Raw genomic sequence first — 15,954 nt, forward strand, 5'->3', positions numbered from 1 at the left:
AATTATGTATCTGCTATGAAATTCCACTGGCGTATCTCTTCACACAACATTACCAGTAAACTTTCTACAAAAATGGCTTGTGCCAGTCTCAAGTTTGCAGTGGAAAAGGGTCTTTATTGAATGCACAATAATAATAATTTATATCTGGTAGTAGAGCCTGGCTCTATTAATGTATCAGTACTCGTATGTCAAATACAACAAAAAATGTTTTGGCAGACCACCTGCCCTTTAAACCTAACTCTGCTTTAAGGCATCAACAATCACTGGAGAAAAGACAAAGTACTTTACCAGCATCATTTTTAACAACCTTCACAAGAGATGTGGGGAAGCAATACATGTGCCTAATGCTAGGCTTTCACAGCCAGAACTATATTCTGCGAGACATGACTACTATCCTCATTATTATCCAGATCAATGACTCAATCAAGGTCTTCTGTGAGAACTACCAGCTATTATTGTTGCACTCATTCTACAATAAATCTCAATGCGGTATAATCCATGCAAACCGCATGTCACTTCATACTGTATAGCAATACTTATTTTATTGACTGAGTGCCCAACATTTCAAAGACAGCCTTGGTGCTAATAATTATATTTTTCACCCCACAATAACTGTTAAAATCATCAGTCTGCCAAAAAAAATGGTTTTAGAAAGTTTTAGAAAAAGCTTTCTGCACCCCAAGGCTACTTTTCAGTTGAATCTCAATGGGATAAATATTTCCTATAAGTGCTGTGCTAGCTATGCCAATTACTCTTCTGATGCCATGCAATTGGAGAGAGGTAACTACCAGAGAAAAATCCACATTATGAATTCTGGGGAAATGAAAATAAAATGAAAACTTTAAAAGAAAAGTCTTCTAAATAAGGCTGCATGATAACAGCACATGGAATACATTTATCCATGAACATTTGGAACAAGAATGCACTAATGGAATCTGAAATCCCCCTCCTATGATTACATCATTTATGACAATCAGGAAACCATAATTTTGCTGAAATAGCTGAGTTCTATAATTTTCATCAGAGGTATCATACAAGTCAGCACTCTGCACTAAAGGCACCTGATTTATTCTGTCATTACTTTGAAAAATTGCCCTTCACATCTCTCTCCTATTACTGTAGAGGGGAAAGATGAACATTAGAATATTTATTGCAGTGATTCAGGGTGTCCGCATAAACACCTGTCACTGTCTTTGCTCCACTGTGAATAAATTTCCCTAGCTCATCCACCCTGTCATTACAACTAGCCACTTTATTTATTCAATTAGACAGGCATCATTTTGAAAAGTCATTACTTGTCAAATTGTCTCCTGAGCATAAATTTAAACATGTAGCTGCCTCACCTTTTCAGCAGAAACCACCCGATAACAACAAGAGACAGAAAGCAAAATGAACACATAGAAACAAAGCTAGCATAAGTCTTTAATCATACATGTTCAGCTTCCTAAGACCAAATTCCTGACCTATTGAAGTAAGTTATCAATAGTACACTTCTCAATTGTTAACCCCTTTTCTCCATTGCCATGCACTGCAAGCACATGAACAACATCTCTAGATGGAGTAGCTGACTTCATAATAGCTAAACTAGAAGGTTATTCAAAGAAAGATCATATATATTTTTAAAAAAATTAAACATTTTTGGGTTAAAAACCTTGAGGTGTTAACTGAACTATTTATTCAACTTATTTGTAACCTCACACAAAGCTAATCAGTGACACTGATTTTAAAGGAATCTGCAGCCAAATAAGTATACCTAGGCCGGTTCTGCGTTGCAGCTGCTGTGCCAGCTGCTGCTGGTGCAGTGCTGTGTTCCCATGGGGGACACATTTCAGTAGAGCACCCGCTGAAATGTGTTCCCCTGGGAAACGCAGCGGTGGCAGAGAAGATGTGCAGAGGGGGGTGCGGCAAGTGGGCCTTTAAAATTTCACAGGAAGGTTCCATGCAATCTCACCTTCCTGCAAAATAGAAAAGAGCCCCGGTCTGCCCTGCGACACACTGAAGTGCCAGGAAGATGGCCTGGGCATACTCCTTCTGCGCCATAGTAGGGCAGGGAGGAGCTGGACCTGGAAGGGCCTGCTGCTGGACTGGCCCCTTTGGCTCCTGCTTTAAAAAAGGGAATGCAAATTCTTCCGCGTTCCCTTCAGGTGGGGCAAAGGAGGGCCCGATCCAGAGCAGGCCCGCTGTCAGCATCATGTGGAAGCAGGGATTTGCCTCACTTCCATATGAAACAGTGAATGAAAAAAGGTGTTTTTTTATACCCTGGTTTTCACTACCTGAAGAAATCCCAAAATGGCTTACAAACACCTTTCCCTTCTTCTCCTCACAACAGGTACCCTGTGAGGTAGGTGGGTCTGAGAGAGCTTTAAGAGAACTGATCTGTGAGAACAGCTCTAAAAGAACTGTGACTAGTCCAAGGTTCCCCAGCTGGCTACATGTGGATGGGTGGGGAATCAAAACCGGTTCTCGAGAATAGTCTGCCACTCTTTAACCACTAAACCATCCTGGCTCCTAGTAAAGAATTAGCCAGTGCTCTAAATCCTGAGGAAACAAAATTGTACCATCCCTGATCTTCAGTGATCAAACTTGCCAACAGTTTGGGTATTTCGCCTCTATCCTTCATTTCCTTGACTTTTAAAGCTTTTACCTTTTATAATTATTACATTTCTATTCTTATTAAATGATTGTGGAATTCCATAGACATTATTCACGGAGCAAGAAAAAACTGAAAACAATACAGCATAGCAATTTTCCGCTGTTGAATCAACTCCTTATATGGAGTGTGGCAGAAGCCAGATGATTCTTACCCACTGCTCTGATAAGGGTAGAAGGTACAGGGGGAAACTGTGAAAGGAACTAGAGCAATGATTCCCAGTTTACTTAGTATGATGACTTATACAGGACTAACCAAATGTTTTTTGGCACCCTAGTCAAACTACAATCTTGGCATCCCTTTAGTTCACTCACCAATTACATATTTTTGGATCCTGACTCCTCAGGATGGGAAATACTGCTGCTTGGAATCAACTGGATCTATTATATGCTCAGAATGCAAGGCAAAATTCCTCTTACTGTTGATAGGTGAAGATATTAATGTTAGTTAATTGAGAGTCCCTGTGGGAACTGTGAATTTTGTAAACTATGCTGTGCTTCAATGGCCTATTATATACCGCTTTGATTGATTTGATAAATTTATTGTTGAAAATTACTTAGGATCGTGGTATGCATGTTTGGAACATACCTATAAAATATTAGTTTAGTACACCAAGAAAAGAATGAAAGGAAAAAGAAGAACTGTTCAAGCAAGCTTCTCAACACCGGCTCATTCCCCTGTTAGGAAGGTAAACAGTTGCACTGTTTTGTCAATGTCTATGTCTCTAACAAATCAAAAAACTGAATTCATGAAGAGACAAGAGATCTGCAGTGGCACAAATCCCTTCAGCTTTCCCATAATACTCCTATACTGATTCTACACAACAGCAGCAGTGCTGGGAGTCTGTGGCAAAGTCATTTGCCCTGCTGCTTTCTATATCTGTGGCAAGTCATTTGCCCTGCCGCTTCCTATGACCTTTTTGGGTAGTGCACCAGGTGTGCTCCAGATTACTGCCTCCATATGGTTCTGCTGCCCGGGGGGGGGGGAGGTGGTGTGGTTTACATTTTTACCTCCACAAAGGTGGGGCTGTGTGACAATGTAATCCCATCTTCCTGAAAATAAAAAAAGAAATGCCCCAGTTGGCTCTCTGCTGCCGTGAAGCCCCACAGAGCCAACTGGGGCATTTTGTGTCCTTGCTGTGATGCCGTAGGCAGGGTAGGAGATGGGCCTGGAAAGGCCAAACCAACCCAAGCCACATAGGCATGTGCTGGGAATGCAGAGACATCCATGTTTCTATGCTAGGGGGAATGGAAGCTCTTAAAGTACACCAGGCCCAGGCTTGCACCAATGTCATGTGGCAGCGGGGATTAGCCCAGCCTCTCCACCCTGTGCGGAATTGGTATCAGGTAGTGCTGAGGATGAACACATGTGAAGACTTGGCTGTAGTTAAAGGAACCATGAGTTACTTTCAAAGGAGAGCAATTCAGTGGTAAGCAAGGTAAAACAAGAGCTGAGGGAAAGGATTATAGACCTGGAAAGGAGAAATGAAAAGACCAAGAAAGAAAAGGACCCCCCCTCACAACGCTTTGACAATGCATTGTGCAGCAATTAAAGTATCAGATGATGGATTGACAGAATCACGCCACTATGAATTCATAAGGAAATCTTATAAAGATGACATACTAACATTAAGTTTAACAAAACTTACCATTCTGAACATCTAAGACATGATGCTTATCCAGTGTCCAGCCACCCATGTTGGAAGCATCCAATTCATAGCCTTGCAGAATGGCAGTTCGTTTTTCCCACAGTGTTAAATCTAAGCAAGATTCATATTCATAACCTACAGATACTGGAAGGAAAAAAAAATCTTTCTGACTACTAATGAATTTATTTTTTATACTTTGAACTCATTTATTTCAGTTTTATATTCTTATTCACATATGACCTTCTATTGATTGTTTTATAACTACTTAATTGTCTAGATATTAAGTTAAGCTAAAAAAAGTAGGAAATGTAAAACCCCTTAAAATTTAAATTAACGGTAGATAAATAAATGTTATCAAGCATTCCTTGAAAGCAAGGAGAGAGTTAATTTCTCAAAGTCAAGGTTGGGAATGTTACTTATTTCCTATATTAGAAATGTAAAATAAACAACAGAACACATGGCAGGAGACCCAGATTTTAAAAGATTTATTTATACTAATTTAAGATAAGATTGTCTGCTGAGATGTCTGCGCTGTACACTGTTAGGATGACATTGCAATAGTTTTTTACTGGGCTAACGTTAGGTACAAAGTGGGAATGAAAGCTTTCTTTTCGTTTCATCCTATCTGGGGCAGGGATATGGGTGCCAGTCTCCTGGTAGGGCCTGGAGTGCTCCTAGAATTACACCTGATCTCCAGGTGATAGCATTTCCAATCCAGAGTTGGCAAACCTCGGCAGGGATGGCACTGATTCCTTCGCACTGCGACAAGAAGCCTAAATCCCAGATGCTGCCTGTTTGTCAAACCCTGGCAATTTATCAGGGAGCACACTTTAATCTGTGATGGATGTTTCAATCAATTTAATTGAATTGACTGATTAAAGCTTGAAGTTTTATATCCTTGATATTGATGCTCCCATAAAATAATTTCAGAGTTCTGTATAATAGCAATTTAAGGCAATTAAAATCATTTTGTTTTTGAAAATATACTAGGCTGCAAAAAGAGACCTTTTCTTTGCAGTCCTGCAGCATTTACTTTCAATTATTAGTTGGGTCACCTGTGATCTTCACAAATACAATGTGCTTGTTGAGCAGCTTTTACTTTGGAGACACACTGAACAAAAAAAAAATACATACAGAGCACCCAAGATGCTTTAATACCAAAGATTTTATCTTAGTTACAGCAAATATTTTACTATCAAATTTGCTGATAAATATCAGTGGCAGTTTATTGCCATATTTTCAAAGTGATGCAGAACAAAACAAACAAAACCCTCAATTTAACACCAAAACAAGTAATACGTACCAACAGCTTCAGATAAACCATAGACCTTCTGGTTATATGCGTCAGTTTTATCCCATATAAATGTGTAAGCCAAATTAGGGGAAGCAGGGAACCATTTCTGGAAAAGTCTCCCCACCACAGCCACCATGAGATGAACTTTCATTAAGTTAAAAGGTATCACTGATTGAGTCATGGTGATCTTAAGAACAGATTTATATCCTGCAGCTCTGGAGCTTAAGTATGACAATTTCAAGTCAGTTCCTGGGATTGTAGTTTCCTCATGCAGTACCTAAAACAAAACAGAAACATAATAGTGGCATAAATGAAATGGAACCTGGTTACTACTCTACAGTAAGCAAGCAATGCAATCAGAAACCGTATTTTATAGGAAAATAAATCCTTTAAGCCCAGTAATAAACCCGCACTTTCATTAATATAAACTGCTTGGACATGATCCAACAGCTTTGTTAGTATGAATAGGTACTGAAATGTTTGGGCATCCATATGCTCAACAGTAGTTACAACCAGGGAAAGAACGTCATTTCCCCATGTACAAAAGAGTGTGGTTGTGTTCTTAGAGAAGGCCATTTATCTGAAACAAAACCACAGTCACAACAAATGAGTCACAGATGTTCATGTATTATTCCTTTGAAAACAAACCTCCTCCCTACACTGCACCATTTCAAAAACCTGGTTCTCAAATTCAAAAGCAGCTCCTCGCCAGGCCCCTTCTTCACGTGGAGCTAACGTCCCGTTCCTTTGTACGCTTCCCTTTTAGTTTTCAATACAAAATAGTTTTAGTTTCTATTACCCCTTTTCTGCCTACCTTCCAATACCTTCATTATCTTTTTCTTACTTACAGTTTATTCTGTTTGGGTACTTCCGTTTTTAAGGAAGAGAATAGTGCAACCCTAAGCAGACTTACACACACCAAGGGACTTGGAACAGTGCATAGATGGGTGTAACTCTGCTTACAATTGGACTGTAATTGCTTCTCTAAGGACCTCTCCCCCCATTTTCTCTGTGTGAGATGAAGGAGTTCTTACTTTCTCTGTATTTCCCCCAGTATATCTAAGAAGACTGTAAATTGTCCCTCAGTGGTTCTGAGAGACATATATTTACACTAGCTGAGAATGGTTAGCGAAGAAAAGGAACAATTATTATATGATTCCAAGATAGTAATAGTCCTGGGCTTTTCCCTAGCAATATGGGTCATAAGAAGGAGAAGAGTTGGTTCTTATATGCTGCTTTTCTCTACTCAAATGAGTCTCAAAGCGGCTTACAATCACCTCCCCTTTCCTCTCCCTGCAACAGACACCCTGTGAGGTAGGGAAGGCTGAGAGACCCCTACTATTACTGCTTAGCCAGAACAACTTTATCAGTGCTGTGGTGAGCCCAAAGTCACCCAGCTGGTTGCATGTGGGGGAGTGAGGAATCGAACCTGGCTCACCAGATTAGAAGTCAGTGCTCTCAACCATTACACCAAGCTGGCCATTTTTCAGTCCTCAAATCTTCCTCACCCCACCCCAAATACAGAGAGAAGAAAAAGAAGACATTTTCATACCTAGTTCAAATTTATTCTATTCTTGTGATAATTAAATAGTGTTAGAATCACGTGGTTCATGCTTCCAATTTATTTGTCATAAAACATTTTCATTTCTGAAAATATAACTGCAGTGTCTTATAAAAGGAGTAACCCTACTCCCTTATGAATCTACGTGACCACCATAGTCATCTTCAGAGGACTGTAGTTTTGGCCAAGTAACAATGTTAATCTCCCCCCCCCCCACTTATTTACCAGCGCATCCATTTTTTTATGCTGTAGCAAACTTTTTTTGGCCTCAGTTCATAAGTCCCTCCATCCTACATTGAATCCATGGAATTTTATTATCCTCCTCATATATACTTGTCAAGATTTCTACATTAGGTGTGAAAATTGGCGACACAAGACATCTTTTCTGCATCAATCATTCCAGTACAGTTACATAAGTGACACCCACTTTTCTTAATTCCCCCAAATGATCTGTTATAAATGAAAGGTGTTTAATGAATTAATCTGCCATCTAGATTATTTTCCCAATTGTTTTGAACTGAGGCATTCCAGTCATCTAAGAATGGGATGGCAGAAATTTTGATACAAATTTTAGATTCTGAAAAGATATTAACATAATTATGGGAATTCCTACCAGCTCCCTCTACTGTAACCTGAACAGTATATAACACTGAATAAGAGCAATATGAACCAGATCAATAATTTGTTTATTTTGATTAGTTATGAGCTTGTCCTTTTATCTAATGGGTCTTCTTCAAGGTGGTTACCAAGCAACTTAAAATATAAAACAATTTCCTACAAAATTATAATATAACTTTAAATCATACCTCAAAACAAGTAAGTAGACCAGACTAGCTCCTCCAGTGTGTCATTTTGTTTTCAGAAGTAATAATTTAAAATTAAAATAAAGTTTTAAAAAATCTCCCGGTAAGGATCCTGGCCCCTTATGTGGAACACATCCTGACAGTCAGAGTGGTTCCTCTTCCTTGGGAGGTGGTGGGTTCTCCATCTTAGGAGATTTTTAAACAGAGGTTGGATAACCATCTGACTGAGAGGCTGATTCTGTGAAGATTTAAGGGGGTGGCAGATTACAGTGGATGAGCAACAGGGTTGCGAGTGTCCTGCATTGTGCGGGGGGGGGTGGACTAGATGACCCAGGAGGTCCCTTCTAACTGTTATTCTATGATTCTTTTATATGTACTACTGTGGAATGAACACTGATGATACACGGTGTTTTGCAGGAGCAGAGTTCCATGGAGCAACCCCACCAGACAGTACATGCAGACACAGTTCCAGTGAAACTCCTTATAAGGGATGGGTGTTAACATTGTCGTTGAATTTTTTTTTTCCTGAGAGAGCTTCCAAGATAGGGGTGGGTGAGATTACAGACTGTACCAGAGTGCCACGGGCAGACCACTGGAGCTGGTTTCCTCTTTGCTGATATTGCAGATCATTACTGGCTTTGTGACTATTTGGACTACTGACAGACAGCCATTTAACAGGGGAACAGTATAGGCAGGACCCCATTCCTGCTATGGGGCTCACCAACTGCTAAAGTTACAAAAGGACTGTTTCAGTGGCCAGTTTGTATCTAGCCATTCTGCTGTGCTGTTGCCAGTGCTCTTGTTTTAACCTAGCTCTGCATCACTTAACTGACAGTTCTTTTACCAGCACTGTTTGGGATGTCATAGTTATGTAGTGATTAGCACAGCTTAACCTGTGACTCTACAATCTGTCAGCACAGTGTGCAAAGTCATCTAAATTGTTTGCATCAGATATCCATGCAGTTTTCTTGGAAGGAATGCATGGATTGCTGGGCCAGAGAACCCCCCTAGTACAGGAGGGGGATGTTGCAATGGAGACAAAATAGGACATCCAATGGGATGTCCAATCAGTATTAATGAGCCTTCTGTTTGGCAGGACAAAAGTTAGGTCTGTCTAAACTGCCTCAGGGTTTTCCTCATCTAGGACTTGAACCAGGAGCTTTGGGCAGGCTACCTCTGTGCCATTCCACTGCACCATACCTTTCCCTGTGATCTTATCCACTGAATCTATATAGCTAATTTCAGCAACAGGATTCCTCCACATGCAGCCATCTGGGTGACCTTGCCCCAGTCACAGTCCTGTTACAGCTCTGCTCACAGAGCAGCCTAGTCAGAGCTCTCTCTGCCTCACCTACCTCACAGGGTGCCTGTTGTGGGAAGTCAATTTTAAGCTGTGTTAAGACTTCTTCTGGTAGTGAAAGCAGGGTATAATAAACAGCTCTTCTTTGTCTTATTCTACTCCCATTGATGTGAAGGCTATAGTAGGAAGGCTAAAGGAGCAACTTCATCCATTCTGTCTCATTAGTGCAGACTCACTGGTGGAAGATTCAGAAAGGGTGATTTAATTCCCTTTCCACTGAAGCCTCCCAACGACTATGCCTATAGGCAGGTCCCAGAGTCTTGGGAATAAACTTCCCCAAAACTGGAAAGAACAGGAGGCCAGGGGAATGAGGGGGAGATCCACAATTGTTAGTCTGTTCTGCATGTTCTGTTCCATTATTCATTTAGGAGGATTCCTGGTTTCTGGAATCTAGAAGAGCTCCACTGATTCCAAAAGGGAAGTACTAAAACACAGAGGTGGCATCTCAGACATTTTATGGTATGATCCCTAAGCGAAGCCAATGTTTTTTTTGAAGGGGTTAACTCTTCCGGACTCAGTTGTTAATGATGACTTGAGAAATTCTATATGGCTCAGTATATCAAATAAATGTGTAAGTCTCCCAGTCCCCATTGTAAACACTGATGCTCTCAAAACAAATTTGAATGCAAAGATAGAAGGCTTCATCATGACCTGACTTCAGACTTTTAATTTACATATAACTGAATTCCAAATTTGTTAGGATGTAGTTTAACATTTCTGTATTTGAAACATTTGTTTACTTGAAAGCCTTTCCCTCAGGATCCCTAAGCCTCAATGATCAAAAGATTAAAATAATTTATATATACAAAAAAGAATTCAACAAAACACAAACACGAAGGGACACTTAAGCAGGAAAGAGGGCCACTGAGAGAATGCCAAATCAAACAGAAAAGTTTTCACCCACTGGGAGGAAATTCCCTGACTAAGAAGGCTTGGCCTTGTCTAACCTCAGATAGTGGCAGCACCTGAAGCTAGGCATTCAAACATGACCACTGTGCAGGTCCTCCACAATATAAACGAGGTGTTTAAAACTAATATGACTGTTTGGCAATCACAACACTAATGAACCTTTTCCTTAGAATGTATTACTCAGCTGGATAAGGTTTTATTAGCACCATTCAGTGTACATAAAAGCACCTAGATACAATAGGTAATGATAAATTGGTCACTGCTGGCAGGCTCAAAGCTAACAAAATAGAACATTTAGGGTAAAGCTAAAAATGAGCAGTAAAATTGGCCTAAAGGAAATCTACACAACATTTCAACCAAGGACAAGAGAAAATGATGACACTCTCTCTCTTTCTCTAACTGAATAAAAGCAAAAGGTTTAATAATAGCAAAAGGGTTTTAAGAACCAATTTCTTAAAAGAGGGCAAGGAAGCTTGGTGAGTATCAAAGAGAATAAGAGCACCATATGTAAGGATTTTCTGTTGCAGAGAGAAGGTGCATGCTAAGGCATAGCTGGGGAAGTGGAATGTCAATTTACGTGTTTATAAACATGACCTGGTTCTATTTAGACTTCAAAATTATAAGCATGTTCAGTTTTGTTCATTCCAATTAGTATTTTTGTAACTGTGTCTGTTAGATGGTATTTCACAGTATTACATTTGAAATGTGAGAATCCTTACATTAGCAATTTACAGTGCATATGTTTAAAATAGTGATGTTTTCTCTTTGCTTCTAAAACCAAATTGCTTAGGGGGGAGTTGCTCATATTTTCAAATCAATATTCATTCTTCTCATATCGGAAAGTGCAGTGATTCAGTCTTTTTAAAGAGCCTTTCTCCCCTAAGAAGAGTGTGTGGGTGATAGTTAGACATGAAGGGTTTCTGCATTCCATGGATTAAGATAGTCAATCATCTTTATTTCATTCAAGACCTCCAACTGGATTAAAAATCACAACCTTAAAGACTGGAGGCTAAAGCTTTAGCAGTAAAGCCACTGAGCATACCCATTAAGATGAAAAGATTTCTAAAAGGAACAACTATAAATCTCATCTGAGAACTCTATGGCACCTCTTAGACATAACAGCTCTGTTCTCAGAGGTACCAGATTATCAGTTACAGCACCTAAAAGGATAAATCAAGGCAGGGTTAAACCCATATACTAGCAACCAATGCCTGAAGGCTTCCTGCAAACTTAATCTGAGGTGGTGGCTAGCAGTTATCAAGGAAACCTTAGGAGCATTTTAAATGTCACAGGATCCAAGTCCAGCACTGACCCAATTCAAGTATTGATTTTTGAGATCTGAAAACAGTTTCCTCGTCATAAACATTAAGTACCTGAACTTCCAGGTAAAGGCAGAATGGTTTCATGTATGAAAAATATATATTTATTTTCCTAGATTATATGCTTATCAATAGAGGCCAAGATCTCTCAGAGTTCTCCTTCTCAAGCCACGCAGCCTTATTACTTGAACCTTAAACCCCTTAGAGCTGTTGTCTGAGAACAGAAGAGAGAACTGGAGTGAACTATCAACAGGGAGAAGATATATAGGCATTATACCTTAAGACTTCCCATATCCCAGTAATGTCATACTAGATACAGGGCCAGAAAGTTGATGTGAAAAGAAAAGAAACAAGAAAATAATAAATAAGTGATTGTGTTTCTTAATTAACAGTTCAGTGTGACTAACAAGGAATTCTTATTCATGCCATTAATCAGTGCAGATGAAATTTTGGGCATCAGAGACTTAATGACTGTATTTATCAGGCAAGCCCCTGCCTTCTACTAAACAGAAAATAAAACTCTGATAATAATATTAAGGAAAAACTGGTGGTCTCCTGATGTATTATTTTTATCCACGGCAACACAAATTAATTTCTCTGTAGTGGCTGATGTGAAGTATTTCTGACTGAAAGGGCAGCAAAGAAATACCCATTTACCCTGTCAATCGGATATCCCAAATCCAGGTTCTACAGGGTGAAGCAATATAGCTTCTCTTTTCTGAGTTATTGCTGTCCTTAGGTCTAGTGCCACTGGAAAAGGTTCCTGGGTCACCCAGCAATAATGCTGTAGCACAGGACATCATGCTTGCTTGGAGCTGTAGGGCCCCCACCAACTCTTCAGCCCAACTCTGAAGGTCCTTTCTGCATGTTTTGTTCCTTACAGACATAAGAAAGCAATTGCATTCCTGCTCTCCTGCTGAACAGTGACATCTCTGATTTCATTATTAAAGGGATAAAGCAAGCAGGCATGTTGGCACAAAGTATCTCACTAAGGTCTGGTGGTAAATTAATTCACCGAAAGACTAATCGTGAGGAACTCTACTCTTAGTATAGAGAGTAATCAGACTCCATCAGCTCAGGGAGTCATTTCATAAGCTAATCTTTCTTGACGTGGCGCTGGGCCGCTCTGAAACTGTAATCTTAAAAGAATCACTACCCTACAGCTATACTTAATCCAGTGTTGGTTACATATTTGTGAATGATCAGACTCTTAAGACAGCAACTCTGGAGCATTTGCTCTGACATGAGCCAGATCAGTTTTCAAACGAACGCAGCCCGAAGTCATACATTCTTCTTGACCTCTTCAGCCAAACAATCAGTTCTACTGCTTCAGACCACCAGGCTACCCACTTAAAGCAATCTTTATAAGAATTATTTTGTATTATTTTGCTTCAATGATCCTGTTAGCCCAGTTACAAAAAGCTGAGTACATAGAAGTACTAAGATAGATCATGGCATTTATCACAGCACCTTCTTTCTAAGGCTAGATTTGTGAAAGGGGCCTCCTTAGTTGTGGCACCAAAATTAAGGAGTTCCTGCCCAGGGAGATTTGTCTGTCTCACTCTGTCATTGTCTTCTGAGTGAACACAGCATTTGGTACTCCCTCAATGATCTGCCTTTCTGTTTGTTTTTAAAAATTGTGTATGTGTTTTAGTCAATTTTGATTTATTTGTTGCTTTTAATTGTTATTCTACTATTTATTTCAAAAACTTGTTTTAATGTTTCTGATTGTTTGCCATTTTGTAATACAAGCATACAAATGTATTAACTATATAAAATAAATAACATTTGCACGTAGCACTGATAGCCAGAAGATGGTTATTAACCTTAAGGACTCGATTTAATTTTATTTTTAAAAGGGGATAACAGAGTCACTATAGTTGGATATAGGATATATTAAGAAAAAGCCCATCCCCACATTCCAATTTTCTAGCTATAACAACTCTGTGACCCCTTATCCAAATACAGATACAGGATCAAAGAAGAACAGGTGACCAACTGGCCTCTCTTGCCATCTCTTGCTGCCCAGAAACAAATTATTCTCTATGAATACAAGCAAAAAAAAAAAAAAAATGAAAAAGAAAAAATGGCGAGGGGAATAAAGAAGCCAGATTCATTACTAAGATATTGTAAGAGCTGCAAGTTTGATTTGTACAGTAGTTAGAGCTTCTATGCTCTTAGATGTAACATGTTGTTCTTAAGAGAAACAGGTGTGCACTTGCTGACTGTAAATGGTTATGTATCCCATCAATTTTTGGAACCATGCACACAGTCTTGCCATACAGGCATTGTTCCCGGACAGCCGAACATATTCTGACCCTCTGTGGAATGTTGCCATTTTAAGAGCAGGAACCAAACCTACCATTGTGTAACACTACAAAATGAAGACATGACATCACTCTACGTTTACTTTTGAATTCATAGCTGAAGGCATGGTTAAGAGCTACTTTTAAAGCTTTGGTCAAGCAATGCTGTCTTATGTTCCTTTTCTTTTCTCTTTCCTGTCCTTCGTTTCCCTAGTTTGGATTGCCTTTGTCTTTTGATACAAGGGTACCTGAGGTTATTTATTACATTTCTATGCCGCTCTCCCAGCAAACTGGCTTAGGGTGGTGTACACAATATTAAAATATCGTGATAACACAAAATATTGAACAATTAATTAAAGTTTCTAAACATTTAATATTTAAATGTAATTTTAAAATTAAACTGAATCAACAATTTAAATTAATTTCAGGAACAGCGCCAGCATCAGCAGTACCCCGTTGGGTCTTCATCAGATCTCCCAGAGCTAGATTATGGTCAGGCAGTATACAAGTGATAAAAGGCCTGTGAATGTACATCAATGATGTCAACTTAAGTTAGGTGGATGGTGGAAGAAAACAAACAAACTTTTCAAACTTCTCTCCAAATCTCAAGACTACATATTACAACTTGATAATTCTCTCCTAAGAACTGAGAATAAATTATTTTTCAGTAAGTAAATAACCCAAGATTGTACTAATTTATCAGGATTAGTGGATTTGGTGCAAGATGTGAGATTTAACAGTATGTACTGTGCATCAGAGATTAAAGCACAATGCTTGAGGACTGTGTGTGTATATAACTTACATTACAAGATAAAAGTTATATGGGCATAGCATATTAGGGGGTGGGAAAAACATCCCTGTACATGATTTCTTTAAAAAAGTAAAAGTATTTATTATCTACATGCATTGCACCAGTGTGCTTTGCATGACAATCAGAAAAGCAGCTCATATTAACACAATTTAAAAGTTAAAACTTTTCCCTGTGAAACAATCCTTTCTTTCAGAGCACTTTATTGCAACCCTTGTGAATTATTAATCATAATTGTTTATAGATTGAATTTAAGACTCTTTATCAGCTACTGCTAAAAATCAAAGCTACATTGCCATTGGCTAGTATTTTGAAACTAACTTTTGATCTCATCTGCAGCATCCGAATGCACAGACTTCCAAGTGACAGATAACACTGCCTTTTCTTAATTATGCTGTGTTTTTCTTTAGGCGTTCAGTGTACATCATCGACTGATTATGCTTCACCACCTTCTGCCATACCATGTGACTGGCATGAGGGCATTATTAGTCTAAACTACAAGTTTTGGAAAAGGATGTTTTCAAACTCGGAAAGGAGGTTACTTTAATTATGTTCATTTTTACAACAAGCAATAGAACCCAGGCTTCTTAGTGCTGACATATTCTTACTTTTACATTTCTGCAGACCAAACGTTTAAGATTTTTTTTTCACATTTGTCCATCCCAGCAACTATGCCATATGAACAATGTCAGGACCATCGCAGCAACAGAACACTGAACTATTTATTTATTTGATAAATCCTGTGCTAATCATTGCACAGTATTTTTGCACAGTAAATATGGCACTTGGCCCAAAATAAATGTGTCTGGTCTCGACCAGAGTCAGGGGCTTTTTGGCTTTGGCTGCAACCTGGTGGAATCAGCTGCCGGCCAAGGTCCAGGCCCATGGAACGACTAGAGTTCTGCAGGGCCAGCAAACAGGCTTATGTTGAGGCCAGAACAAGTAAATAAAATCAACTGGGCCTCCCTCCTCTAGAACAAAATCCTACCACTGAATACATGGGGAAGTAGTGGGATAACGGAGCATTGTGGTATATTTATTGTACTTTAAACTGAATTTTAAAATATTGTAAGTCTGTTTGCAAAGGGAGTGTTTTATAAATATAATAACTAAATGAGTGTGAGAATGAGACTGTACTTTTCTTATGTATGTGTATATTAGAAAGGGTGCTGACGTCTCTTTGCTTCTTGCATCAGTCACCCACATTTGGCCCATTCACCAACTATAGTGGTCACCAGTTGAATTCCGGATCAGGCTAAAGGTTCTGGTAATCACCTATAAGGCCACACGTGGCCA

General features: G+C 39.2%; 1 protein-coding gene and 1 long non-coding RNA gene across 29 annotated transcripts in view; one reads left to right on the top strand and one right to left on the bottom strand.

The window, feature by feature from the left end:
- Positions 1–15,954, top strand: part of LOC143820004 (uncharacterized) — a 135,695-nt gene that overhangs the window by 87,393 nt on the left and 32,348 nt on the right. The gene's annotated exons all lie outside the window — the stretch shown is intronic.
- The window catches only part of TENM3 (teneurin transmembrane protein 3), a 1,688,047-nt gene that overhangs the window by 61,751 nt on the left and 1,610,342 nt on the right, over positions 1–15,954 (bottom strand). For all 28 annotated transcript variants that reach the window (XM_077302333.1, XM_077302335.1, XM_077302356.1 and 25 more), the window contains 2 exons: positions 5,602–5,869; positions 4,299–4,442 (listed from right to left, as the gene is read on the bottom strand). In XM_077302333.1, coding sequence (XP_077158448.1) covers positions 4,299–4,442; positions 5,602–5,869 — 412 coding nt within the window. The remainder of the gene's footprint in view (positions 1–4,298; positions 4,443–5,601; positions 5,870–15,954) is intronic.

This window comes from Paroedura picta, chromosome 10 (assembly GCF_049243985.1).
Source record: "Paroedura picta isolate Pp20150507F chromosome 10, Ppicta_v3.0, whole genome shotgun sequence".
NCBI lineage: Eukaryota > Metazoa > Chordata > Lepidosauria > Squamata > Gekkonidae > Paroedura > Paroedura picta.